Source organism: Cyprinodon variegatus, unplaced genomic scaffold (genome assembly GCF_000732505.1).
Source record: "Cyprinodon variegatus isolate N-32 unplaced genomic scaffold, C_variegatus-1.0 Scaffold296, whole genome shotgun sequence".
NCBI classification, from domain to species: Eukaryota; Metazoa; Chordata; class Actinopteri; order Cyprinodontiformes; family Cyprinodontidae; genus Cyprinodon; species Cyprinodon variegatus.
Window position 1 is genome coordinate 432,389 of NW_015150749.1, and position 27,044 is coordinate 459,432.

A 27,044-nucleotide genomic window follows, 5' to 3' on the forward strand; every position below is an offset into this window, starting at 1 on the left:
TCATAAAAAATAAAGGCCAAATTACCTGACTAATAATCTCTATAGAAGGAAATAGGGAGTCCACTTTTGTTTCTGCATACGTCTGTGTGGGGTTTCCTGTGCGCCCGTATGGGAATGTGGCCAATTCTTTTCTAGCTTGTGGGGATGATTACACAGGAATCTGCCAAATTTTGAGGATTTATAGGTTCTTGTGGGGACCAATGACTGACCCCCCATGAAGATTGTACAGTGACTGTGACTGCTGTTTCTAGAAATGCTCTGTTTTCTGTTGTTTGTTTACTGGATCAGCTATATTAGTAAAGTTTGGAAACAAACACAAAATTAAAATCCAACATTTCGGACATCTCTTCTTCCAATAATGTGGGGAGAGCAAGAGAAAGGAGAAAAAACCTGATTGTAGGATCAATGAAACCTAATTTATCCCCTCACCTGAGGACTAAAGCTTTTCATTGGTGAATGAGAAACCTAATCCAGGGACTGGACAAAATATATTTGACACTACATCTTATTGCTGTGATGGTCTTTGTTAAATCACCTCTTTTTGAGGTAATGGTTAGGGTATGGCATTAGAAATGAGTTTGGAATAAATGAAAGTCAATGGAAAGTCACCACAAAGATATTGTGACACATCATGTGCATGCCTGTTGGTGGCAACGATTATGTTGTGTACTTCCAAACAGAAAGACCTGAGCAATAACTCTCGGACATAGAGCTCTGACTTTTTGTTTTGCAGGAATGCTGATTTGTGGTCGTGGCTTCCTTCCCAATTGATATTTTATTGGGTTTAATCTAACTAAGGCTTGGGATATATATATATATATATATATATATATATATATATATATATATATATATATATAAACACACATCAGTCAAATTACATAATAAAATATTTCTACATATGTAACTAGCTTTTAAAGCAATTTATTATTTCAAGTCCAAAGAATCAGCATTTTTTTAATGCTAACTATCCCCCAATTTGTTCAAAATACAACCAGAGGCAAAAAAATAAAAATAAACTAATATTTATATATATATATATATATATCCAAGAATCTAAACACTTGTAACAAGAATATAATTTTAACCAGTGACTAAAATCTCAAAAAAAAAAAAAAGAAGGTATATTAGTTTCATAATAAAAGAAATCAGACACTCATGACACATTAAATTTAAATGTTTTACTGATTTGGCAAAGTTTTAAAAACAGATTATAGCGTTTCACAGCTTAAAATACAAGAAGCATATTTATTAATGATAATATAAAACATGTAATAAAACATTTAGTTTTAAGCCTACATGACATTCATCAATGCACTCACAAGAGACGGATACCAATTTTACTTTTCAGAGCGACTCTGAATATTTGCAGGAAAAAGAAAAAAAGAGACTGAAGAAAGAAACTCAAGAGGAGGTTTGGTCACTTTCCAGAGAGAGAGAAGAGATAAGAAACACAGATAAAAAGAGACAGAAAAGAGGAGACATTAAAACTGGCACATTCATATTACGTCAGGGTGTGCAGTAGTTATAAACAGGTTGTTACACCAAAGGAAGGGAGGAAACTGGCTAACAGGCTAGAGACTAGAGTCAGGCTAGAGTCCATGCATTGAGTTCAGGCTGCTCCTGCTTTCATTAGTGTTTACAATCACGGCAAATATGGCTCCCAGTTACGATACCACAGATATATCCAACAGTTTAACTACGAGCTTCTCTCCGTTTCCCTGTGTTTGGCAACGTGACTGGTGCACCTCTCTCTACAAAGTCTCTTATCTCCAAAAAAAAAAAAAAAAAAAAAAAAAAAAATCCACTGGACTTGGTTTCATCTATTCTGTTATTCTGAATCCACACAAGCCAACCAACCTTTCTGAAGTCACCATTTGTTTCCTTATCTCAAAATAGTGACTGATTCCAGCTCTGAGCTGGTTCGGTACTGAGGCTAAAACAAAGAGGAGGGTGGACTCTGACATTCAGGCACTCATCAGGCCTCGCTGCAACACTGTAATGGGTAAGAAGTCAGACAGAGTGTGTTCATGCGGCATCGAACAAGGCCTCACCATACACAGACTCTCTGATGCAAACAAAAACACATGCCTACATGTGCAAACGACGGAGCACCGTAATATGCAAGCACATCAGCTCACTCTTCAGATTAATAAAACAAAATTAGAAACAGACTTCGGTCCAAACAATTTGTCTTTTCTCGGATTCTACCATAGATCCGACAAGTGGTCTTTCTCATATCTGGTCTGTGTTAAAATTAACTAATGTTAAAGTAACTAGTAGCAGCTTCATATCAGTAGCGTTTCAGTGGCACTGCAGTGATCCAGTGGTGCTTCATACCGGAATGTCCCCTCGCTGCTGCAGTCCTGCCAGGAGCGAAATAAAACACAGGTTCGAGGACCTCGTCTGTCACAGCGCCTTCCCCCTCCAATTAAGGTAAGTGCAAGAACCTTCATCAGCATCAACATCTTCGTCAGTGCCTGCTGCTCAACTCTGCATCGGCATCGTAGACAGATCCATGATCAGAATTCTGCAGAACACTCTGCTTTTATTTAATGGCAGTAGTCAAGAGCAGTCATAAGGGCTTGTCAATCACTGTCACACCTGCAAAAAGGAGAGAAATTAAACATTCAAGTTTTATTATTACTATTGTGTATCTAAATGCACAATGTAAAAAAGAAATGCAGAAAATATTGTAGATATTCAAGCAAAAGATACAAAAATATTTCATTATTTAGAAAAATTTAAAGTGGAGTCAAAAAAAAAAAAAAACTGCTGCAAAATCAGATGGGCAACAAAATTAAAACAGATTGTTCACCCTGCCCCTCTCACTCCTTTCATGGAGGTGTAGCAAAAAGAAAGATTTTTAGATTTCTGTTTACTCAAAAACCCAGCAAACAAGTGGAAGGAGGCCTACAATCACAAACGCTGTGTGACAAAATACAAACACTGCAAATTCTCCTGAGCACACCATCCCCACTGTAAAGCATGATACTGGTGGAGTCATACTCTGGGGTTTCTCTATGGGAAGATGGTCTTGGTATATTGAAAGATTGGCACAAATCCAGAAAGAAAACTTTTTGGATGTTGGAGAGGCTTGATGTTGGAACAGAGGCTCGGTTTCTGGCCGGTCAACACAACACATGATGCATACATGGGTCACATGGGACCAGAGTTAAATGTATTGTCCTGAATACAAAACTGTGCATTGTAAGAATTTTTAATAGCTATTTACCTTTAAGGAAAACCCTTTTTCAAACCTAAATGAAAAATCTATAATTTCATGAGACTGAAATTAAAATTGATTTAAAAATACACTGATAAAGATTTATCTTTATCTTAAAAAAAAAAAAAAAAAGAGAGAACATGCCCCATCGTTCTACCAGGATTCATCTCCCATCTATATTTGTCAATCTTTTCTTTTTCATCTCCTTGCCTTGGTTTTCATCAGTTCAAATCAAAATGAGCTCTAGCACATTATCCCCACTGTTAAACAGGGCTGGACTGCTAGCAGCAAGTTCCCCTTCCAACATGACAAGCATCTATCCCGATGAGCATCAGGTGTTCTGAAAAGTTGAACCAGCAAAAATAAAAATAACCAGTTTCTAAGCAAAGCTGTTTTGTTTTTTTTTCTAAATATGCTTTTTTGTTGCATCCAGTAAATCAGGTAATACTTTTAGACATTTGTTTTTCTAAAACAGTTTAATTTTACAATTATTCACTACTATTTGCTGGCCAATCAGTAAAGCCCCGGTTAAAACGTGGATGTTTGTGGCTCTAAAGAGACGCAATGTGAATACCTTTAGAGAGGTATTCAATAGCTTGATCTTGATGATGCATAGAAAGCAAGTGATTTGGGTGTTATGTCTATATAGGGGAACGTTCAGGAGGTTAGTGATGCAAAGGATGCATTGCTAACAATGTGAAGGCTGCGATCAGGGAGAAGCAAGAGCAAAGCGAAAAACCAAGACAGACACAAAGCAAATTTAACTGGATAAAATAAAAAATCTGAATTTTGTAAATTCCTGTTGTGTCAACCAATCAGGGACTGGATGTGGATGTGGCTGTTGTATAGGTCACAGAAGCACAGCAGAGATTAAACTTTTTTTCAATCAAAATGGCAGAGAAAAAAAACAAAAGTTGACCTTGGATGAGGAAAGGAATGCCTCGTCTTTGGAGCTTTGTGGGTGGGTTTTAAAAAAGACATATTAAACTACCCCTAAAAGGAGTATAAAATCATTCAATTCAAATTCAATTTAAAAAATACTTCAAATAATTCATCACTCGTCCTTCATCTGTAGCTTCAGAGCTGGTCTCTTCTGCGGCCAGCTCTGGTCCACCCTCTGCACTGCACTCTAACCATCTCCCTGCCTCACCTCTGACCTCCTTCCCTGAAGCAGAATAACAGTTTCGGATACTGAACAGAAAAAGGTAAGGCCTATTTGATGAAGTATTGAAACGTTGACCACGTTAGCCACACAAATTGCTGGCTAAATGTCAAACACCATGCGAGCAACACAGAGATTCTATTAAAAACGCATTTAGTGTGAACGCACTAATGCATTCACTGACCTGCATAACTGCGGCCTGTGCTCATGCAGGCTGGCATTAGCGTCCACTTATCAGTGGTTGGATTGTAGAACTCCACCGAGGCCAAATTGCAGCTGCCGTCGTCTCCTCCGACCACATAAAGCAGGTTGTTTACAGTACACACACCTGAAAACATAAGCACACACAGATAAACATCCACCAGTGAGGAGAAAAACATCATATGATGGCATCTCACAGGGTTTTCTCCTTACTTACCTGCGTTGCGTCGACACATGTTCATGTCAGCTACTTGCCGCCAGCTGTTGGAGGCTGGATCATAAACTTCACAGCTCTTTCTCACCAACGGACCGTCATGGCCGCCCACAGCATATAGTAACCCTTTTAACACACCCACACCTAAAAAAAAAAAATATTGCAAATGAATTGGATGCATTAGCAAGTAATTAGCATGATTTGCATTGCTAGCTTAAATGCATAGTGGAGGATGTTCTTTTTCCGGGTGGATCATCAAAATAAGTGGTCCTCCTAATTGTCAATCATTCTGGCGATAAGTTTATGTAAGGTTATCTTCTTTTGATAAGTGAGAGATGCTTTTAAACAGAGCGTGCATGAGGAGAAATGGGCTTATGCACGCTCTTGCACGTGTTCAATAGGCACAGGGTTATATATCTATTTTGTCTGCACCATCAACACCAAGTCAAATGCCTTGTAAGTGCAAACATACTTGCTATAAACTAGATACTGATTCTGATGTGCATTTTTTTTAATGGAGAGGGCAGGTCTTTTCAAAAAGTTAAGAAAATCCTTCCTCTAAATAGTTGGGAATTATGTTGGTTTGGTGGCATTACAGAAGCTCAAAAAAACTAAGGAAACTAGTTATCACTGATAGTAATTAGCTGGGTAGGGGTGGGCATTTAAGGTATTTTTTATATAAACACTAAATAAGAATAAACAGTCATTAAAAAAAATATATATATATTATTTTTTTCATTCAGACATTGGCAAATTATAAGAATACCTTTCAACTGTGTTACTATGGGATGTTTATCGATATAGATAAAAAAAAAAAAAATCACACTTCTTTACGGATCTTGGATCCTGAAAAGGCCTATGTTAAAATGTTATATTTTTTTCTGGCAGGTATTTATAATTTTGGGGCTCTGACTGCTGTGGCATGAAGTCACAGCTAGAACGACTTCAAAGAATCATTAAAGAATGTTTTTAATCTTCACTTATCGGTATCATGATAGTACAGCAAAACATCGTGATAAGATCTTAAAGCCCCCTACTGCTGCGTTTTAGTCTGAATAACTTGGAACACAGCTAAAAGCAGAAATCTCTGAAAAAAGGTAAACATTTTGATTTTGCCATTTAGAAACATGCTTACTTTCCTGCTTTTAGACTTTTACTGTTAGGTAGAAAGTACTGCTGCCATGCTCTTTCAAAACAAAAATAAACATTTATACTGAAAGCAATTAGTTTTTTAGAAAACAATTGCGTTAAACCAGAAAGCGTATCCAATAATTTGTATCCTTTACGGTGATCAGATTGGAACTAGGGCCACTTTTGTTTCTTTTATCAGATCAAATTTTAGTCATAATTTATTTATCACTTCTGCAGAAATTAGAGCCCTTGTACATAATTATTAAGGTGTACACGCAGAAGCTATGAGCTGTAGAGATGTTGTTTTGAATTCTGCTTTTTTACAGTGTCTGCGCTTAAGTGTGTCCTTATAAAGCTGTGTGTTTACTGCAAATTTCTTGTTTGGTTTATTTTAGTGCCAGGTCTATGTAAATACCCATGATCTTATGTCTTAATCACTGACAAAATGTTCCTATTTAGAGAATAAAGTTATTGTTCATCTAATTATTTAGTTTCTAAATGGCCAATCATTGCCTGACTTTTCTAACAGAAAATCATCAACCTCAGGTAGCCGCACAGCTTTTCTATAAATCCCTGATTAAAAGTGATCTCTTGGAGGAAGATTGGACAGGTTGGACATGAATGTAGGTAAAAATAAATAAATAATTTTCATTTTTGCATTGCAGGATGTGGAACTTTTACATGCTTCAGCATTGTTGGACAAACATCTAAATTTTCTTTCTCTACACTCTTTTTTTAGGGGTAAAAATGTATGTTTTCGGAAATGTGCTTAATAGATCATTAAAAATAAGAAACAAAGTATTCCTGCAGCACTATTTTGTTTATTTAGGCGAATAAAACTGTGATTAATGATAAGTTTGTTTTAATTTTCACAAGAGCGTTTTTTTTCATCAAGATCAGATTTATAAACTTCTAACTTTAAAATGAACCAATGAGCAGATGTTTTCTGTTCTGTATCAACGCATAAATGTAACTTGGAATTATTATAGCTAAAGGGATACGGATAAGTATGAGTGAATGCAAATTTAGCTCTCACATTTTGTGACACAAAAATCACAAACCTGCTCCACTACGTCTGGTACCCATCTCTGCTATATAGCTCCATGTGTTGCTTTTCGGATTGTAAGCCTCCACCGTGCTCAGGCACTGCCTGGTGGCTCCATCATAACCTCCCACAGCATACAGGATGCCTGAAAAAACAAGAATACGTATTTAAATCTAAAAGAACAAAAGAACACATTTTTCATGGTGGTTTCTCCATAAAATTAAAAATACCAAATAAAATATATTTGGTATTTGTAAACCTTGGAAATAAACTGAGAATTGTAATCACCGTTGACAACACCGACTCCTACGCTGCTGCGTCTGGTGTTCATGGGCAACACATGGAACCACTCATCCGTCTTGGCGTTGTACGCCTCAATTGTGGAGAGACCTACGATCAAAGAGCAAGAACCCGCCATCAGATACTGCTTCACAAACATTTATCTTCATGTTTTAACCACAGAACACAGAACGCTGTACCTGTGCTGCCATCAAAGCCTCCTACAGCGTACAGGAGTCCATTGAGAACAGCAGCGCCGAGCGTTGACCTCCGGTCCTGCATGCTGCTCACACTAGTCCAGCGATCCATCACTGGTTCATAACAGTCCACTGTCCGCACACGTAAAGATCCATTGAAACCGCCTACGGCATACACACATCCACCCATGTACACCACACCTGAAACACAGAATGTAACCCAATAATTACAAACTAATGAACATCAATGCTCTGCACACTACTGTTTGTTTAGGAATTTTAAGGCTTTTAAAATTACATGAAAAGAGTTTTGGTGGTCTGTATGTCCTCTGGTGACTTTAAATCACCTTCAGACCCTAATGAAATCCACAGCACATTACATTGCATTAACATCCGTTAAAGATTTTTAAATGTGGTCCTATATGATGTCATGAGGAGGATAGAAACTCTGGAGGAGCTGTAGAGGTCCACTACTCAACTGGGAGAATCTGTTGACAGATGATTAGATATGCAAGAACACATAATACTGAACATTAATCGCATGAAGTCATATTTCCATCCCATTTACAGCTTGGATGATCCATGCAGGGAAATCTTCAAACATGTTATATAAGATTAAACCAATACTGAACTTTTAGGTGTAGAAACATTAAAACTAGAGATGCAATGATCTAGTTTTTCCTGATCAAATCCAATACAGATATCTGGGCTGAGTGTATCGCCTGATATCCAATTGCAATCCGATTCAACTGTTGACTCAATAAACCATGTATCTTGCATGTGGGTGACGGCTTTTAACCTGACAACAGCCAGATGCATGTCTCACTCCGCTAGGCGGAGTGAGACATGCATCTGGCTGTTGTCAGGTTAGACGGCTTTAACCTCAACATAAACATTGTCGAAAAATGTAACAAATTAACACAGATATAAATTTATTTATATTATTAATCAACAAATAAGTAGCAAAAAGAAAAAGATAACAGTTCTATTTTAAGTGCAGAGGATTACCAATATCCAATCACTGATATCCAATCCACGGGTGTCTCTAATTAAGTGTGTGAAAACAGACATACAGTGCACATAGTGAAATGTGACGGTGGCAGTATCATGATGTGGGGATGTTCTTTCTTGAAAAGTTGGAAGAGAGAAGTTGAAATGACTTTTGTGGAACTAAAACAAAGTAATATTTGGAAGAAACCTAAAAATGGAGTTAAATTGGAAAAAATATGGAGTTAAATAGGAATAGCTTCGTTCAAAATAGATTTATGCATTAAAATGTCCTAGTCAAAGTTTAGACAGATTCAGCTCAGAGTGTGCAGCAATGTAAAAATTAATGGCCGCACCCACTAATTAAATCTATATCATCCTGACCTCTACAACACATTTTGACTGGGCAAACTGACATTAAACTGATCCTAAATGTGGCAGGATCAGGTTTTCCAATGATGGCCCACAAAGGGGCAGGTTAGAACATCTTCATGGCCATGTACTGGTCCAGTACAAATTTATTACTGCCACCACACGCCAGCCTAAATGAAGAGTATCTCGAGAATGAATAGGACTTTCAGCAAATTTATGCAGTTGTATAGCAAATCTTTTTTATTTCAGGGTTTCCAACCTGCTCTGCATCTTCTTGTAGGGAGTTCAGCCACTTGGTACCATCGCTGCTCCTCAAAGTCGAAACACTCAACACTACGGATAGCCTTAGGAGCCTGACCTCCAACTACAACCATCACCTAAATGCAAGAGGATAAAATAAAAAAAATAACAGGTAAGATGTTTTCACTCTGAAGTGAAGACCTTCAACTGTGACTTTTATCTTCACCTTGGGACAGGAGACAGGAGTTCTCATTCGGGTACGTGCGGTCTTCATCAGAGCTCGCTGCTCAGCTGGCAACAAGTGGTACTTCATGGCCTCAATCAGGTAGTCTTTACACGCACTGCTGTTCTTTATCAGGGACTCCTCTTCGACACGCTGACAGCAAACAAAGAACCCATTAGAAAGCAGAAGACACTGCAAGGGTGTGCTTAGAAGAAGCAGTAGAAAACTTAAACTTAAGTGAAAACAAAAATGCTGTTTCAACAGAGAAGAAAATCTTTAAATTATATTTGCTTTTGAAAATAAGTTTGTAATCATACATATACTAAATATTCCATTTTAGACAACTCATCAACATGACAAAAAAATTAAATAGAAGACACCGATGCTTTAGAATTAAATTAGGGCTAATTAATTGCATTTGCAATATGATCACAATTTAACAAAGCACTCCATTATAATCACATTATATTTAACAATAGTTAAGATAATATAATAATAATAATGACTAACGTTTCATTTCACCACTTTAGGTGGTGGTAATACACATTAAGTGTATTTGCCGCCACACTAATAGGAAGAGAGTTTCAGCTAGCGCACAGATCCATTCATGTTAGTAAAAGTAAGAACCTTTTCATACAACAGTAACAGTAAGGTCCTGTAATAATAAACTCTGGACAAGTAAGCTTTCCAGGTTAGGAAATACTACATAAAATCTTATCTACTGGAGTTTAATGAATACCATTTAATACAACCATTCATGGCATCCTCTTCAAATTCTAGAATCATAGGGTTGTTGCTAAGATCTTAAGATTGGAATAAACAGGAGATTTGCTATTGCTTAACAGCCATACGTTTTTAGTAGGTTGGTAATAATGAACCTTAGGGATGAGTTCTTGGACCTCTTCTATTATTAATTTTAAGGATGCATCATAATGATAATTTGAGCTAATATTGATACCTGCTTCTGCTTCTAATATTACTATTATGGCAGACAATTTCCAACTCCTTCCACACAATGAAATAAAAAGGCCAAACCACTAATATGCACTACATTGTAAAAGGTAGCACCACCAGTTCAATTAATTCAGATATAAAGTTTAGTGTGGAGATCCATGACTGGCCTGCACAGAGTCCTTATCTCAACCTCATAGAACCTCTTTAGGACAAACTACATTGGATGCTGCATTTCGGCTTTTCTCATCTAGACCTTTAACCTTGTGGAAAGTGTTTAGAGAAACATTAAAGTTGCAGTTATTGGGGACAGGGGTCAATCCATGTGCTGGACCCAATAAAAATTAAGAATAAGAGGTTTATAAAATGTATATAAATGACAAAGTGGACAGACAAATACTTTTCCTTCTCTGTCAGAATAAAAAACTAAGTGATCATTTGCTGCATCATCAAGGTTACAGGCCCAAACAAACCCACCAAAATAAAATGCATACACAAACAACAAGATGGAAACAAAAATTGGTTATTAATATTTCAGTTAAACTTATAGGACACATTTTGATGTGTTAAAACAAAAAGGAAGCAATATTGAGCTTCCCTAATTTATCTATGTGCTTCCTTCTGGCCTGCTTCTCCAAACATGGTGAAACTCATATCTTTACAGGTGAAGCTGAACTAATGTGCCTGTTAACCCTACAGATTGTAAAAGCTTTAATAATCCTGCATTGTGTCTCTGGTCTGTTACCTTGTGTGCTGGAGAGCACTTTTAGTGGCTGACAGCTTTATTTTTGGTCCCCACTATTTCTGCAGTTCGTTTATCTACTTGGTATGTAATAAGTAGTAAAACTGATTTTCCAAGGAATTTAAAAGTAAAGTTTAGCTTATTATTTCACTAACTCCATAAGATGTTCATATCAAGTCACTAGTTTTGCATTACAACAGTTCAAACAGAAATATACACACATATTTCCCAACAGACAAAAATAAGGTAAAACATTTTTAAGCTAAAGTACATTTCCCAACCAGGTCCCATCCATGGCCTGTGCAAATAGATTGGTTTTAAACAGTTTTTAAAAGAACAGGATGTTAAACAGGATTTCCAGCTTTTAGAGACTGAAGTGATGCGTTTCACTACCATAGGGTCTGTATTTACCTGCAAGACACACCAGTCCCACCATTTAAAAAGACAAACTATAATTTCTATGAGATAGAACCTGTAAATAGACGGCTTTGCGCTCTGAAAGTGAGTACAAAGATGTAAAACTTATGCTAAAACGCTCCAACAGGTCCAGTAAAATCAAACTTGACTATAATGTGTTCTGATGGGAGAAGCACAGTAAAAAAGATATTACTACATTCTCAAGTAGACGATATTAAGGGATGAATAATCATCTTGCACTTGGTGAGAAACAAACATTCAGAACAGTTGAGTCGTGACCATCTGTCATCAGAACTCAGCTGCTGAATCAGCTGTAATGTCTACAAAGAGAGCGACGTTTGCTCTGTTTTTTGGTATCCGAGTGTTTCAGTTGCTTTTCTCCACAAGTGTTCATGATGTATCATTTCTTTGCCACCATCTAGTTCTTATTTAACTTTATTTTTAAATAAGATATGACCACGTAGGAATAATGTTTCATATTCCAAGTAATATAATATTTAATCGCCAAGTTAAACATACAGTAAATGGTGGCATAGGGTACGTGGTAAAAACTTTCAAGCATTCCCCATCCTGAGGTAAGTGAAGCCTCTAATATCCTTGTGGCAGCGGTAAATATTATCACAATAAACGGGGTAAGAACTGATTTAAAGGGGTGGATTTCGTCATCATATTCAACAAAAATCGCAGGCTAGCTGGTTTATTTGGTGATCAGATTGTCCAGATTACAAATTTCAATTCACGGGAAATAAAATAGAGAGGATTATTTTTCAGCTTTGAGCTACATTTTCAGTTTCAATGCAAATGTTTAAAAGATCTTGTGCAGAAGTCTGGTTTTATTAACTGTGTGCTCCATGAATTAAGAATCATTGTTGAAGTTTGCATCTAACTCGTGTGTTAAAGGGCTATTTGCTTCATTGCTTTCCTGCAATCTGGATTCACTTGGATAAGGTAAATAAATAATAATAAAAAAAAAAAAACATGTTTTACCATTTAAGCAACATTTATACAAAATCTATACAGAAAAAACTAAAGTGCATAAATTGTGCAGTCATAAATCAGAAACATGAAAAATGTGTATATCACATGGCCCTCTTAAAAGAGACCAGGTATTGATTGGACTTCTGGCACTATGGTAAAAACTGCCTCAGTCCATTAGAGCGTTACCTTAGTACTCTGTTTCTGCAACCCAAGAGCAGCAACTCAGACACCCCGTGTCCTGGCTGAGTATTGAACACACTAATTAAATCAAGAGGAACTTCCTCCATTCAGTTGAAGTAAACCACAAAATAACATCATCTAAGATTTATTGATATTTAGATCAGCTCCAGTTTAGGAGAAAGAAGATTTGCTTTCCATGTTAAAGGTATAGTGGAGGATGTTCTTTTTCCAGGTGGATCATCAAAATAAGGGCTCCTCCTACTTGTCAATCATTCTGGTGATATGTTTACATAAGGCCGTCCTACGTGCCGATTTTCACTTACTGATAGTAAGTAAGGTGAAAGTGGGCTTGTATGAGTGATATAAACAGCAACTTTTAAACAGAGCATGCATGAAGAGAAATGGGCTCGTGCACGCTTTCATGTTATATGTTTAATAGGCATTCCCTCTTGGGAGCAGATACAGGGTTGCGCATGTGCATTTTTTTTTTTTAAAGTGGTGAGGGCGGGTCTTTTCAAAAATTTGCTGAAATCCTCCATAAAACCTTTAAATCTTTTTTAGAGGCAGGAAATCAAAGAACAAAAAGGGTTGAATGTTTGAATACAAAAAGTAAAAGAACATTATTTGTAGGATTTTTGATTGGAAAATGGAAAAATAACTGAGTTTCAGATAGAGAGTTCAAAGCCACTGTAGGTCTGAACTTTTTTTTTCATAACATTAATTAAGTTAAGGAGAATGTTATGACGTGTTCCTACACACTGCTGGCCAGCTTGCTGAAAGAATGTTAGTACAGTTTTTCAACTCATAATGTGAAAAGTAATGGGGCGCCATGCAACCTTGCGTTGCAAGCAGGACTGTTGCGAGATCAGAGTTTTTAATCTCACAACAAATCCATCTTTAAGACTCCTGTGCATCTGGCAACAACCAGCAAGTCGAACCAGTGACATGCCAGCAGTGTTTTTTGGGGCGGGACATGTAGGAATGATGACAGTCAGAAGGACCTTGCTAGGGCATAACAAACATGGCTACGCTGGAGGACTCGCCTGTCGATACCGCAATTAACTCGGCTTTAGCTATAATAGCGTCAATTTCTTGTTTAACAGAGGAGCAAAGAGAAGCACTTTGTGCATTTGTAGATGGGAAAGATGTCTGTGCTTTTCTTCCAATAGAATTTGAAAAATGTTTGATAAAGGAAGACAGGCACAAGCTGGCACGTCACCCAATCAGCTCAAAGTATTGTGCTAAAAATCCCCCCTTTTTTACAGGCTATCCCAAATACTTCCAGGTTAATGCATTAGTTATATTTAGGTAAATCTGTTTCAGATCTACAAATGCTTACCAGTAGCTTTGAGCCTCATGTCCATTAACCACCTGATTTCAGCATCTCTCCTAACCAACAGCCTCACTAGTTAACTATAAAAATCAGCTTTATTTTTTTGCGTATGTTATATAAAGAGCAGAAAAGTGGGGGGAAAAGCATTCTGTACAATAGGCAGGTGAGTACTTAAAAATAACTCTGTTTAGTGAGTACTTTTTTCAAGTGTCTGTTTAAATCTGTGTATAGCAGTAGAAATAGCTTCTTTTCTGTTAAATTAAAGATTTTGGTTTAAACTCTCCCTATTAAAACACTAAAACTGGGGGATTAGAATTACACGGCTTGTGTTTACCAACAATAACCACCCTTTGGTGTTTTAATTATTTAGATTCTTTATCCGACGTTCAAAAAGCAGACAAAGGCGAAGCCAAACATACCTGCACTAGGTATTCTCTGGAGAGCAGCGGCAGGCGTACGTGTTCCATCAGGTGGGCCAAGTGTTCCTGACGGACATCTTTGTCATGGTTTACCCAGGCGATAACTGCCTCAAAGACCTATGCAGGAACACAGATGTATATCAGGCTAAGCTATCAGCCGTGCAATCAGGCCTGTTTTCTATAGAGGGGGAGTGAGCACCTTCTCCTCTGAGGGTATGGTGAGCTTGTCGCTGGCAATCAGACTGGACACCTGCTCCATACCCAAGTTCAGAAACTCCTCACTCCCGACGACCTCAGTGAAATGTTGCTCTGTCAGCACAAAGAAAATGCACAAATGCAACTTTTCAGACAGCAGCAGAAGTTTTCTAGAACAGATCGGCTCCATTAATTACACCTGTCCTCATTCTGTCTCCTACTCCCCGTCCCAGATTGTCTCGACCACAATTAACCACAAGCTCAATTTAAAGAGGCAGTAAGAAGAGTCGCTGTAGTTTGAGGACACAAACCTGCATAACCGTTAGCCAGTGAGAGAAGCTGGGAACAAGCATGTAGGTCGGCAAAGGCTCGTATCCCCAGACAGTTGGATGGATGGAGCTGGGAACTGAGGAACTCACAGCAGGCCTTTTTCACCTCGTTGAGCTGGAGCAAACCTGCTGCAGGCAGCAGAGCCTGAGGAGCACAAACACCATTGGTGGTCTGGTCATGGTAAGAGAGGCTAAAAGAAAGCTGCAGATCAAATACAGTAGTTTTTCTAAAAGTTGCTGTAGGGGAAAAAAAAAACTTGCGATCTCAATAAGACCGCAAAAAACCAATGCCTCCCATCCACTCTGTAAAACATGGTGGTGGCACCATCATTCTAAGGGGAAGTTTTTTTTTAGCTGGGATGGGGAAGCTTGTCAGAGTTGATGGGAAGATGGATGCAGTCAAAAACAACCACAGGACAACGACCTGTAACAAGCAGCCAGAGCTCCAGTTCAGATCAACCAGAACTTATTGGCTTTGAAAAGCTGCACAGAAAGTCCAGATAGAAATCTAACTGAGAATGGAAATATATAACACGCTTCTCTAAGTTTCCATTTGGAAAATAATTTCCCTTCACATCATTTTTATGCACTACTCTGTTTAAATACTGGGGAAAAATAATCCCAGTCAAATACATTAAAGTTTGCAGTAGTCGACTGAAAAAAAAAGGTTTAAGGAATATAAATACTTTTGAAGAATCCTGTATATCTCTGCCAGCAGTGTTAGAGCAGATCTGTGTGAGTGGCTACCTGCACGTTGTCCTCGGTGACCTGTATCTCTGCAGTGTAGATGTAGTCCACCAGCAGGCCCAGGGTCCACCCCCCTACCTCCTTTATTCTCACTCGCTTCGCTCTGCTTTCCGTCATCTCTCCTGTTTGAGTGATTTAAAATGTGAGCATATCATTAAGATTTTGGAACACCTCCTTTTCAAATGCAATGCAAACACAAATGGAAGACGCTCCCTACCTGTAAACATGGCGTGGAAATAAGGGCTCCCAGCGGCCAGAACCACCCTGTGAGCTGCAATCTCTACATCCTCTGCAACTATAGTCACATCACACAACAGGCTCTGGCTGCACAAACGGAGATGAAGAAGTAAAACAAAAAAGTTACAGGTAACATCGACAACCAAGGAGAGAACAAATAACTTAGCAGAGAGAGCATATCACCTCCGTAGCTCGTTCATGACCTTAAACGCCTTCCTCATGTGCCGCGGGTTCAGAGTGACTGGACCCTGCCTCTCCACTCCATCTTCTTTGTCCAGAGAGTGTGGACAAAGCCTAGTACACCTAGGAAGGGACACATAAACAACAGGCACAGGCATTAAAGCATCCCAGGTAATAACTCCTAACAGATGGAAATATCCACAAGCTTTACCACTTCAAAAACATTCGGTTCTGGAATTGAAATTTAGGTTAAATTCAGTTCTTTATACTCTAAGGCTTAATCATGATACATATATCAGGGTGAGGCTTTTGACCATTTGAACATAACCAATTGTAAAGCACGGTAATGGTAGCATAGTGCTCAGGGCTGATTAACATAGCAAAATTTAATGGAATAATAAAGAGGCAGAATTTCATCCAAAGCGTTCAACTTTACTTTAAACCTGCAGGGAGGTGGTTAGATAATGGTCACATTGAAGGATAAACACTGACTGACTAGTAGGAAACAGGAAGTAGACCATGTTGTTTAAGAAGGGCTTTAAGTACAAGTTGGTATAGGGCAAAAACGATTCCTTAAAGATTTATATACAAATGATCTTTGAATTTTACCAAAGTTTTCATTCCCTTCTGAGATCTGAGACGAGAATCTGTTACAGTAGCTGAAGATTAGGGTGATTGCAACGTCTTTAAAATGCTCACCATCAAAGAGAAGTCATCAAAATACCAGTGAAAACATGCAAAAGGCTGATCAGCAAAAATAAAGAAGGATTTAATTTATGCAATTTCTTTTACTTAACTGTAGATAAAAACAGATACATTTGTTTACTACATAGCTTTACATTGCTTAGCTGTAAAGAGATGGGTGACTCACTTTTTAAATCGGTCACAAACCTCCTCCTGGGTGAATAAAAATCATTTTAAACCTAAATCTACCAGGACTGTTAATCTAAGCCTTGGATGTTAAAGCAAAGCCGGAATAGAAGCTAGAATAAAAAACCTGGACTTAAAAAATCTTTAACAAATCCAAATATAACTAAACCAAACAAATACTATCCAGGGTAGGAAAGGAGCTCCGGACTGCTGTGGTGAATCTAGACAGTCTTTAGTCTTACAGACGTCACCAGCATGCACATAAATGCTGCTTGTCTTGTGATTACAGCCTCCAGGAAAAGAACTTAAGAAACAAAAAAACAAATCTAATGAAGGGCTGATGCATATAGTAGGCGCTATATGCATAAACTGAACTGAATTAAACTGGGCTCCATGTTTGTCTCCAAATGTGCTTGAGACAGGGGCGGAGCTAGATGGGGGGCCAGGGGGGGCCACCCTTAGCCAAACCTTAGCTACCACTGTGGCCACCCCTACCATTTTTTGCCTCCAATACAGACGATAGCAGCAGTAATACCCTCAAGTGGAATATTTAAAACATTTACATTTTTGTGGTTAATTATACACATCAATATACTAATAAAGATGATAAATACAGAATTCGGGCTCTTTTCAGAACTAGATTTTGTGTTATTTGGGGTAAAGAGAAAATGTGTCTCTGCAAGTCATCTGGGAGTCTTCAGTAATATCATAGATTAAAATAGATAACAATTTTAATAAAAACTTATCAAATAATCAATTTATGTAGATATTAGTGCTTGTAAATATCAATTTTATGCAGAATGTTTGTTTATACATGTAGGTAAGTAATGATGATGGAAAAGATTATGCCCCATATCTCAAAATTGAAAGAGTTTTATGCACTATACCTTTTATTTCGAAAGCATGGATGTTTAAATATATGCGTCTACTTGTTAGCCAAGGCTGTAGGAAAGTATTGTCTTTATTTAGAAAATATGGCTGTTGTGTTCATTAATTTTCCTGTTGGAACCGTATAGATTGACCCCGAGGTTCTGGCGCCTATCTGCTTTCGGCCCACCCCTCAGTGTACATTGATTATTGCCTGGCCACCCATATAAAAATGTTCTGGTTACGCCTCTGGCTTGAGATAAAGGATTGACAATTAGTAAGTAATGCAGAAAAATCCTGTTGCCATCCTCTTTCACAAATACATGCCCACACACGCCTCAGTGGGAATCCACGCTTGTTCTGTCTGCACCTTCAGAACAAATGAAACAATAGATCAGATCCTGCGTCCACCCTGGATCCCCCATCCTGGATCCCCTGCATCCACCCTGGATCCCCTGCATCCACCCTGGATCGCCTTCATCCATCCTGGATCCCCTGCATCCACCCTGGATCCCCTGCATCCACCCTGGATCCCCTGCATCCACCCTGGATCCCCTGCATCCTGGATCCCCAGCATCCACTGCATCATTCCTGGTTCCCTGCATCCTGGATCCCGTGCATCCTGGATCCCCTGCATCCATCCTGGATCCCCTGCATCCATCCTGGATCCCCTGCATCCATCCTGGATCCCCTGCATCCATCCTGGATCCCCCATCCTGGATCCCCAGCATCCACTGCATTATTCCTGGATCCCCTGCATCCATCCTGGATCCCCTGCATCCATCCAGGATCCCCTGCATCCATCCAGGATCCCCTGCATCCATCCTGGATCCCCTGCATCCATCCTGGATCCCCTGCATCCACCCAGGATCCCCTGCATCCATCCTGGATCCCCTGCATCTATCCTGGATCCCTTGCATCTATCCTGGATCCCNATCCTGGATCCCCTGCATCCACCCAGGATCCCCTGCATCCATCCTGGATCCCCTGCATCTATCCTGGATCCCTTGCATCTATCCTGGATCCCTTGCATCCATCCAGGATCCACTGCATCCATCCAGGATCCACTACATCCTGGATCCCCTGCATCCATCCTGGATGCCTACAGGACCATCCAGACTTTGCACCGACAGGCTGCGGTAGTACCTCTCCCTGCTCAGCGAGCTGCCCAGTGTCTCTGTTAATGCGGCACTATCAGTCAAGCAGCCACTGGGAAATGTCAACACACATCCACATCCACACACACACACACACACACTTACAGTGGATGACTGTCCATGATTCCGGTGTTTTTCAGAGGCGGAAAACTTGGCCCAGCAGTATGCACCATTCCATATCCACGGATCGGTCTTTATTCAGGCCTGAATTGGGGCTCAGAGGGCGGGCAGGCGGGCTGACAGCAGCCCCTGTAAAGCAGCCGGGCTCACATAAACACTCAGCCCACTGCAGTGACTCTGTCCACGGACACGTTTCGGTTCCGATGTGGTCAGCGGTGTCTGCTTCTTCTACTTCGGTCTGGAAAGTAAGCCCCCCAAACACCGAACCAGATGGGTTTTAATTTCACTGGCGATGTCCTCCTGAATGTTTGTGAGAGCCAGAGGGGCGAGGAAGGATACCTGTTATTTTTCAATAGCTGATTAAAACGCACAAACAAGGACAAGACAGCAAAGACGGTCTTTTAAACAGCCAAGGCGTCCAGGAAGAAAGTGATGTCTCCCCCTAGCGGTGGAAGACTGCTCAGAGAAGGCTTGGTGAACCTTCATAGGTATGGCATCCTATATTGATATACAATCACTCCCATATTTAGCTTTTAGACTAATGTCGCTTCAAATTTGCACATCTCAAGGCAAATATTCCACATAATTATTTAAAGATTACAGGTGTATCTAATAATTTTTTTTTCTTGTCATTTTAAAAGTTGTGGCTTATAGATAGTGAATGATTTCGCAAATGATAATTGGAAACTCATGGTATCACACCCAAATCAGCTAAATGACTAAAAAAAACCTACAACGGCTTCCTGGGCCTTGTCACTCTGGGTCAGCATGTTAAATAAGACTGCTGGCTTGACATATGTCCACAAGGATGCTATGCCTCAAAAGGTCATTATTGAAGAAGGTGGTTTTTGACACATCCAGGCATATCAACAGAAAAAATGAGCGGAAGGAAGAGTGTGGTACGAAAAGCAAAGTCTACTCAGGATAAAGCTTGAGTCTGCAGTGACTATACAAATACAAATCCTACGCATGGGCTATAAATCTTCCATCCCAGCCAGACAAAAGAAGGCAGATGGTCTGAAAGCAATCTGGGCCTCCATTACACCTACAAAGTACCACAAGCTGATCTCCTATCTGCCATGGTGCATTGATGCAATAATTTATGCAAGAGGAGGCCCAACTGTTTATTGGGTGCATATGAGTAGTAGTAATACTGAATAGTAATTGGTTGTATATCTTTTATATATGCCATCATTTTCAGTTGTTTTTTTTAGAAATCATAATTTCACCAGAAAAACTGCACTAACAAAGCATTAACCATTCCTTCTATTTTCTGAGTTTTTTCATGTGGGTGGGGTGTCAGCTTCATGCAGCTGGAGCCTATCCTATATTTGATGATGCGGGCCGGGGTGTACAGTAAACACTGTGCATTTGTAGCGCAGAGTGGCAAACTCACTGTAGGGCTTGCGGTAATAACTGTGAACGCTGCGCACAGTCTGGTTGTACCTTAAAGTTTAGTTAGGGTTCTCTTACCTCTCTGCACGGCTCCTTGGTCTTAGAAATGCTGCTTTTTGTTCAGGTATGTTATTTAAGTTATGTAAAGTACAGCTGCAGTCATTTAGATTAAATTGAATGCAGGTGGACTCTGTTTATTAATCCATTAATTGCTGGATTTACTGGACTTTTACTTAAAGGATTATGATAATCCCATCTATACCTGTATTTATAAATATATATAATTGCACAGGACAAGACTAAACCAATTAGTTATTTAAAGGTAAATGACTGATCTGTCTCTGAATTGTAAGAATCAGAGTAAAAGAAGCTGGATGGAACTGTAGGCTGGATAACAATGTAGACATTAGTTTGTAAAACCATGACTGAAAAACAAAACATTTTATTTGCAGAAGCAGTTCAAAATTGTTTTCAATTACAATTTTTATTTGACCTTATTTATATTTAAATTGCATACAAACACTTTTTGTTTTTCACATTTGTTTCCAGTCTTTATTTTTTATTTTAATTAGCCTGCTGATATCTAAGCGGGAGTTTCCTTGCAAAAGAATCAGATTTTGGATGTTTATTCCATCTTACTGTATGTAAAAAGCCAAATCCCATTTAAAACAATGCAAGACAAAAATTATCAGCCATGTTAAAAATCAGAGTCTGAAATCCAGACTTGGATTTAATTATGGCTACACAAATATTCAGGTGTTGTATTGTGTAATGCATTATCTTGCCTTATTGCCAAATGGGCAGGAATATCTTTGTTTTAAGCTGAACCTGTCTTCTAATAATTTAAAAGTTTTATTGACCTCATTGGTAGCTATATACCTCATTATATTGGTATAAGTGCAAAACTCAATCTACTTTTTATGTGTTTTAGAAACTCATGCATAGTTCATAAATTCAAATATAATCATTTTTATATTATTTTCTTGATCTTGTTTTCTCTTTAGAGGTGAAAAGTGAGTCAATAATTTTACTCACATGCTAACTCATAACGCACTGATTCAGGGGTGGGCAGCTCCAGTCTTCCAGGGACCTGACACTTTTAAATGTTTGCCTGCACAAACACACCTGAATCAATTCAATATATAATTACCAGGGCCCTGGAGAACCTGCATACTGAAGATAACATTCAGCTAAAGCAGTGGTAAAATATGCAGGACACGAGATATCCAATGCTGTATTTGTGAAACGCAGATCTACAGGAATTTTAGGATTGTGAAATAGCTTAAAAAACAGACCTAATTCATAACCATTTTAGCGCTGTTTTAATGGTCAAAAAATGCCAGGACAGAAAAAAAAGACCACCATTTACTGTAAATGATTTAATCCTTACAGAACTTTTAGTCTAATTAAGAGAGAGCCTAGTTTTTGGTGAGAGCTCTCTCCACCAGAACCCATCTGTGAAAATCTTTGTCTGACTGTGCTGATGGTGAACAAGCAGGAGCTGCGAAACCAAGCAGAACAAGTCTGTTATGGTGTGAACACACTGAACACATTACAGCAAACAGGCTGAGTGAAAGCGATGCCTTCGTTTCTGTCAAAAAGTGAGATTTAAAATGTAAATAATTCTTTTGTGGAATACTTGCATCAAGATCTAAATATAATCTTTATTATTCTGTAATTTCATTTGCAGCAGCCTTTGCTGTACACAGCATAAAGTTTAAATTATGTCAATACACTTTAACAGTCTTATGAAATTTATTTTAGTTAAGGTGGTTATATCTACAATAGTAATACGAAGAGTAGCCACACACATTGTAGCCATTAACTGTTATGATTGCTGTATATTTTTACCAATCTTATTTTTTAGAGCTTTTTTAATTTGAATATGTACTGTGGATTTTCAACATGGGGAAGGTTATGGTCATTCCATAAATGTAAGCCTGTTTTAGACATTCCCAAAACAGTCTACAATGCATCAGCTACCTCCACAGTGGAAACTTGAAATCATGTCATACTAGAAAGCTTCTGCTCCAAAATCAGCATTTGGAGCATCTGTCATTTGGAGCTGTTCTGAAGATATTTGGTTTTGTTTTATCCAAGTAACGTCTTCCTATGGGCAACGAGTTGAAGGCACAAACTAAGCTGTTCATAATTTATGGTACGCCAGCATTCATAACATGTAGGCAAATCACTGTCCCCCAGACATCCGCAGTTATATTTTTTTTAAAACTAAGCGGAGTGTGTATGACGTAATCCGCGCGCGCCGGCTACCTTTCATTCCTCCTGTCCGCTGAACTGCTACTAGTTTTACTCACATGCCTGGAAGATGTCTAGTGCTACTTCCACAGATGATCTCGCTCTCGAAATGGAATTGAATGATTCAGATTAGCTACCCGAATGAATATAAGGGGTAGAGCGTAGCCGCCTGTGGACCAGGCTGCCTGTCACAACTCCAGTCCGGCGAGCGAATGACGTCATACATGCGCCGCTTTGTTTTAAAAAATATATAAATATAAAAAACATAACTGCGGATGTCTTTTTTTAAAATATAAATCAAAGGCCCAATGTAAAAAAAAAAAAAAAAGGCGTTGCCCTTTAAATGAAATTTGCAGCTACCAACATGGTCAGCAAAAATCCTTCTGGAACTCAATCTATGGCCATGTGGTGGAAACAGATTTTGATAGGGTTACTGATAATAACCCCTTAATTGTCCTAGAAATAAACCAACACAAGACACTTTTCTGCAGAAGAGGAGAGTGGACCCAGACGGAGAATGACACTCCCTGAATGTCTGGTGAACTCGGTTAGGACATTAACATTTTTCCAACACACTCAAAAGAAAATATCCTTTCAGATATTGAAAATGCACATTTTATTCTCGCATGAAAAAAAATATTTACATCCATCAAAAACTAGAAAAAAAAAGATGTGAAAAGCATCTTGTACTTGTCTACAATTAGCTTTGTACACAGTCTATAGTATCTGCATGTATTTTCCCATGCAGATGCAGTCAGTCCAAATATACAGCTCTACCTCCTGCACGCCCCCACCAATGCCAGCTAATGCCCGATGTGACCATTTTCCTGCACACAGCAAGCAGGGCAGCTTGTACAGATCTGAACATGAATCAGTCTTTAGCTCGGTTTTAAAGGAGCAGGAGGCAAACTAGCTGAGGCCTGTTCCAGAAAGGCCAGCGGCCCCGGAGGCGGAAGGTCAGTGGCTTTACGAGGCTGACCACTCACATCCTCCAGTACTTGTTGCCAGTGCTGCAGCTTGCTCAAATGCTTTTGAACCAGTGCTTCTTTCCTCTGTAGTTCATTTCGCAGGTCTGATAGATCCTTGAGTGAGAGGAGAAAGGTGATCAAGAGAAGAAAGATTATGTAGACGGCAAGAACTTATAAATGTCAGCCCTGTCCAAGCATTTACCTCTTTTAACACCTGCTCTGGTTTCTGCACAGAGAGCTGCAGCCTCTTCTGTAAGAAGAAGCACTCCGTTTGTCGAGCCACATCCAGGAACTTTTGGATGCACTGGTCCACACCTACACATGAGATAAGTATGCTATTAAATACATATTATAAATATGAAACACTCACTATAAAAAGGCAGCGTTAAACCTACCTGTTCGAATCTCCTCCTGATCCGTTCCATTGACATAGTCTTGACTTACTAATGATGAGAAGCAGGCCTAAGAGATAAAGAAAACGCAGGTTTAACAAAACTGCTCTCAAAAATATCCCTCAATTGTGGAGAAACTTAGATCCTCGTTTTTAAGTTTTCAGAGAGGTGGTTCCGCTAAAGGATCTGTTTCTGATGGTCTCTCTGTCGATGCATTTCAAGAAAACGCATGAAAACCTATTTAAAAAAACAATGATAGGTTACATTAACTGTTTAGAACTATATGCTGTGGTATTCAATGTCAAAATCAAAGTGACATTATGGCGCATAAAAACGAAAAAAAACTCTTAAATAAAAAAAGAAGATATTTTTAAATAAGCTCTTTATTACACCAGTGATCACCATGTTGTAATAGTGTTTAATCCTATTTTTGAATTTACCAATGCTCTCGGACAAACAGTGGAAGAAAATTGGAAAAAACATTCCGACATATTTCAGTTTTTAAAATAGATTTAGCTTTCTGATTAAATAAAAATTTATGATTCATAACAACAAGCGACACACGACATCAGATAGTGAAGAAAATTTATTTAAAGATGAGCTAAGTTCATGTATAAACTAGCCACTAAGAAAACCCCATTTTATCCAAAGGACCCAAAACATTGAATAAAAAAAAAAACACCACACAGTAAACAAGGCAGCTGGTTTACTGAGCTCAAAAACAAGTCCCAGACCACCATATATGCCTCACATTATCAGCCCTGCTAATATAGTGTAGAATGGGTGATAGATCATTTAGCTACCAGGCAGGAATCATATTTTGCTTAATGTTGCTGCTTTGAGCTGTGAAACATTCCAAGAAAAGGCCATTAGCTGAGCCATTATTGCCCATGGTGATAGAAAGGTTTATAGGGATATAATAGGATAAAAAGGTTTAATTGCAGATCCTTCCTCTCATTATATTTTAAACTTTATAACAGTCACTGCTCCCAACCAACTAGAGAAGTGTTTCCCTCTGCTGGTTTTGCAGTCTTTTAATTCATGGATGATGTACAGTGTTTTTATGGACATTTTACAGATCTAAAAAAATTTATGTATATATATAAAACTCTTATTCAGCCACCGCAGACTGTCTCCTCCCTTTTTTTCTCTCCAAGCTCGGGTCCTCTCCCAGAGGCCTGGTAGCTTGATGGTTCTGCCCAGTATCTTTGCTGTTCCTAGAACTGCACCCTTCTGGACTGAGATGTCTGATGTATTTCCAGGAATCTGCTGTAACCACTCAAGTTTGGGGGTCACTGCCCCGAGGGCCCCAATGACCACGGGTACCACTGATGCTTTGACCTTCCAGGTTTTCTCCAGCTCTTCTCTGAGCCCCTGGTATTTCTCTAGTGTTTCCATGTTTTTTTTTCCTGATGTTGCAGTCGCTTCAGGAAAAAAGAAAAAGATAAACTAGAGAAATACCATATATATTTACATTTGTTAAAATCACCCTACTTAGTTGCAATTTTTCTATAATTCAATCTTTAACAGCTAACATCTGTATAGTTTTCTCTGGTACTGTAGTTTAGCCCTGATGTTTTGTTTTTATGTTTCTTACCATTGCAAGTATCCTCATAATTAAATTGGTTGTTCACTTTTAAACCCACTGGGTTAGTTTGCCCTCAGTTTGTGTGGTGGAGATGGAAATGGAAATAATTTGAGCCACTATCTGCACAGGATTTTTAATTTCATTCACCTAAATTATCCACCTCTGTGTACAAGGACGGATTTAATTACACCTGTTTGTTGACCTGTTGTCTGTCTCGTAGCAAAACAAGTTTAGGTGACATTTGTTGTTAAGTGTCGTCATATAATAACTGGAACATCACCTACAGTGTATGGTGGCCAAATGTTTAATGTCAAAGATAAAAGTCTTGAGAGAAGAGATAGATCAAATCCTCGCAAGAAGCGGAAATCGGAGAGGAAAATTACTGTGTGCAACTGTTTTAGAAATGTACATTCATAAAAAGAGGGAAACTCTGACTGAGACTGAATTAAAGTGGTTACCTCTAGATAATAATGTAGCAGTAGAAGAAGCACTCTCTTTACAAAAAACAAACAAAACGTTTCCCCAGAAGGAGTCGCAAGGAAAGAAGCTCATAGTTATTTAGTAGCTATATTAGCCACAGCTGCTAACAACAGAGCTAATCCGCCCCGGTTGCCTCCTACCTCGAAGGATGCCTCCAGCTCGTCCACCAGGGTACTGGTTCCCTGAGCCCGGGGAGCGCTACCAGGAAAGCCAGGCTGAGCCGGACCAGGAGGTCCTCCTACTGAATGAGCACCGGGTGGCTGCTGGCCTGGAAACATCCCATTCATGGACGACGCCATTTTCCTCCGTCACTTACGCAAGTCTTGCGCATGCGCAGATTAGAACACAGAGACCAGAACAAAGATGCATCTAATGGTATGGAAAAAAAAAAAATATATATATATATATATATATATATAAACAAGTTAGCTTTAAACTATTTAAAGGCAAATTTCAAAGGGTATAAACAAAGCCATCCAACACAATAAGTGCTAAAAACCATGCTGGAAAAAAGATAAAAAGCAAATAAAAGTTTGGTTTCTGTACATAAATCAGATAAAGATATTTTAGATTTAGATCCAGATCCGAAAAACATTAATATTATAGATATGTTAAAATGTTATTATGCATCTAGCGCTGGTCAGATTGTCATGGCACTCTGGTCCACTGCAGATCTGGTGCAGTGACTGCAAGAGGCCACTAATTGTTAGATTCATATATCTATGTCCCACAGTAACAAAATCATAAGAGTTATCATTTAAACTTCAGACAACAAATCAGCTGAAAAAATATCAAGAGGTATGAACTTGTGTGTGATCAGCAATTTAGGTATAAATAATTACACCATACATTTATTCTACTACTTAATAATCTCAATACAATTGGTTGATTTTTTCTCTGTGTTTTTATGCTACTCAGCATGAGAGGGAGACATTTGAATGATCAGCAATGAAACATGGACTGTCA

General features: G+C 38.7%; 2 protein-coding genes across 2 annotated transcripts; both read right to left on the reverse strand.

Annotated features, from left to right (window-relative positions):
• Positions 1-1,831: 1,831 nt before the first annotated feature.
• Positions 1,832-19,395, reverse strand: klhl2 (kelch like family member 2). The gene is made up of 15 exons (XM_015383844.1): positions 18,985-19,395; positions 15,989-16,108; positions 15,786-15,892; positions 15,569-15,690; positions 14,804-14,966; positions 14,497-14,606; positions 14,298-14,414; positions 9,281-9,430; positions 9,074-9,191; positions 7,459-7,656; positions 7,268-7,369; positions 6,996-7,124; positions 4,807-4,947; positions 4,573-4,716; positions 1,832-2,604 (listed from the first exon to the last, which is right to left on the reverse strand). The coding sequence occupies exons 1-15, from the start codon at positions 19,050-19,052 to the stop codon at positions 2,576-2,578; spliced, it is 1,818 nt and encodes a 605-aa protein (XP_015239330.1). The 5' UTR covers positions 19,053-19,395; the 3' UTR covers positions 1,832-2,575.
• Positions 19,396-22,980: 3,585 nt separating this feature from the next.
• med28 (mediator complex subunit 28) lies at positions 22,981-26,396 on the reverse strand. Its single transcript, XM_015383857.1, has 4 exons — positions 26,219-26,396; positions 24,014-24,080; positions 23,821-23,933; positions 22,981-23,732 (listed from the first exon to the last, which is right to left on the reverse strand). The coding sequence occupies exons 1-4, from the start codon at positions 26,375-26,377 to the stop codon at positions 23,529-23,531; spliced, it is 543 nt and encodes a 180-aa protein (XP_015239343.1). The 5' UTR covers positions 26,378-26,396; the 3' UTR covers positions 22,981-23,528.
• Between the last annotated feature and the right edge of the window lie 648 nt (positions 26,397-27,044).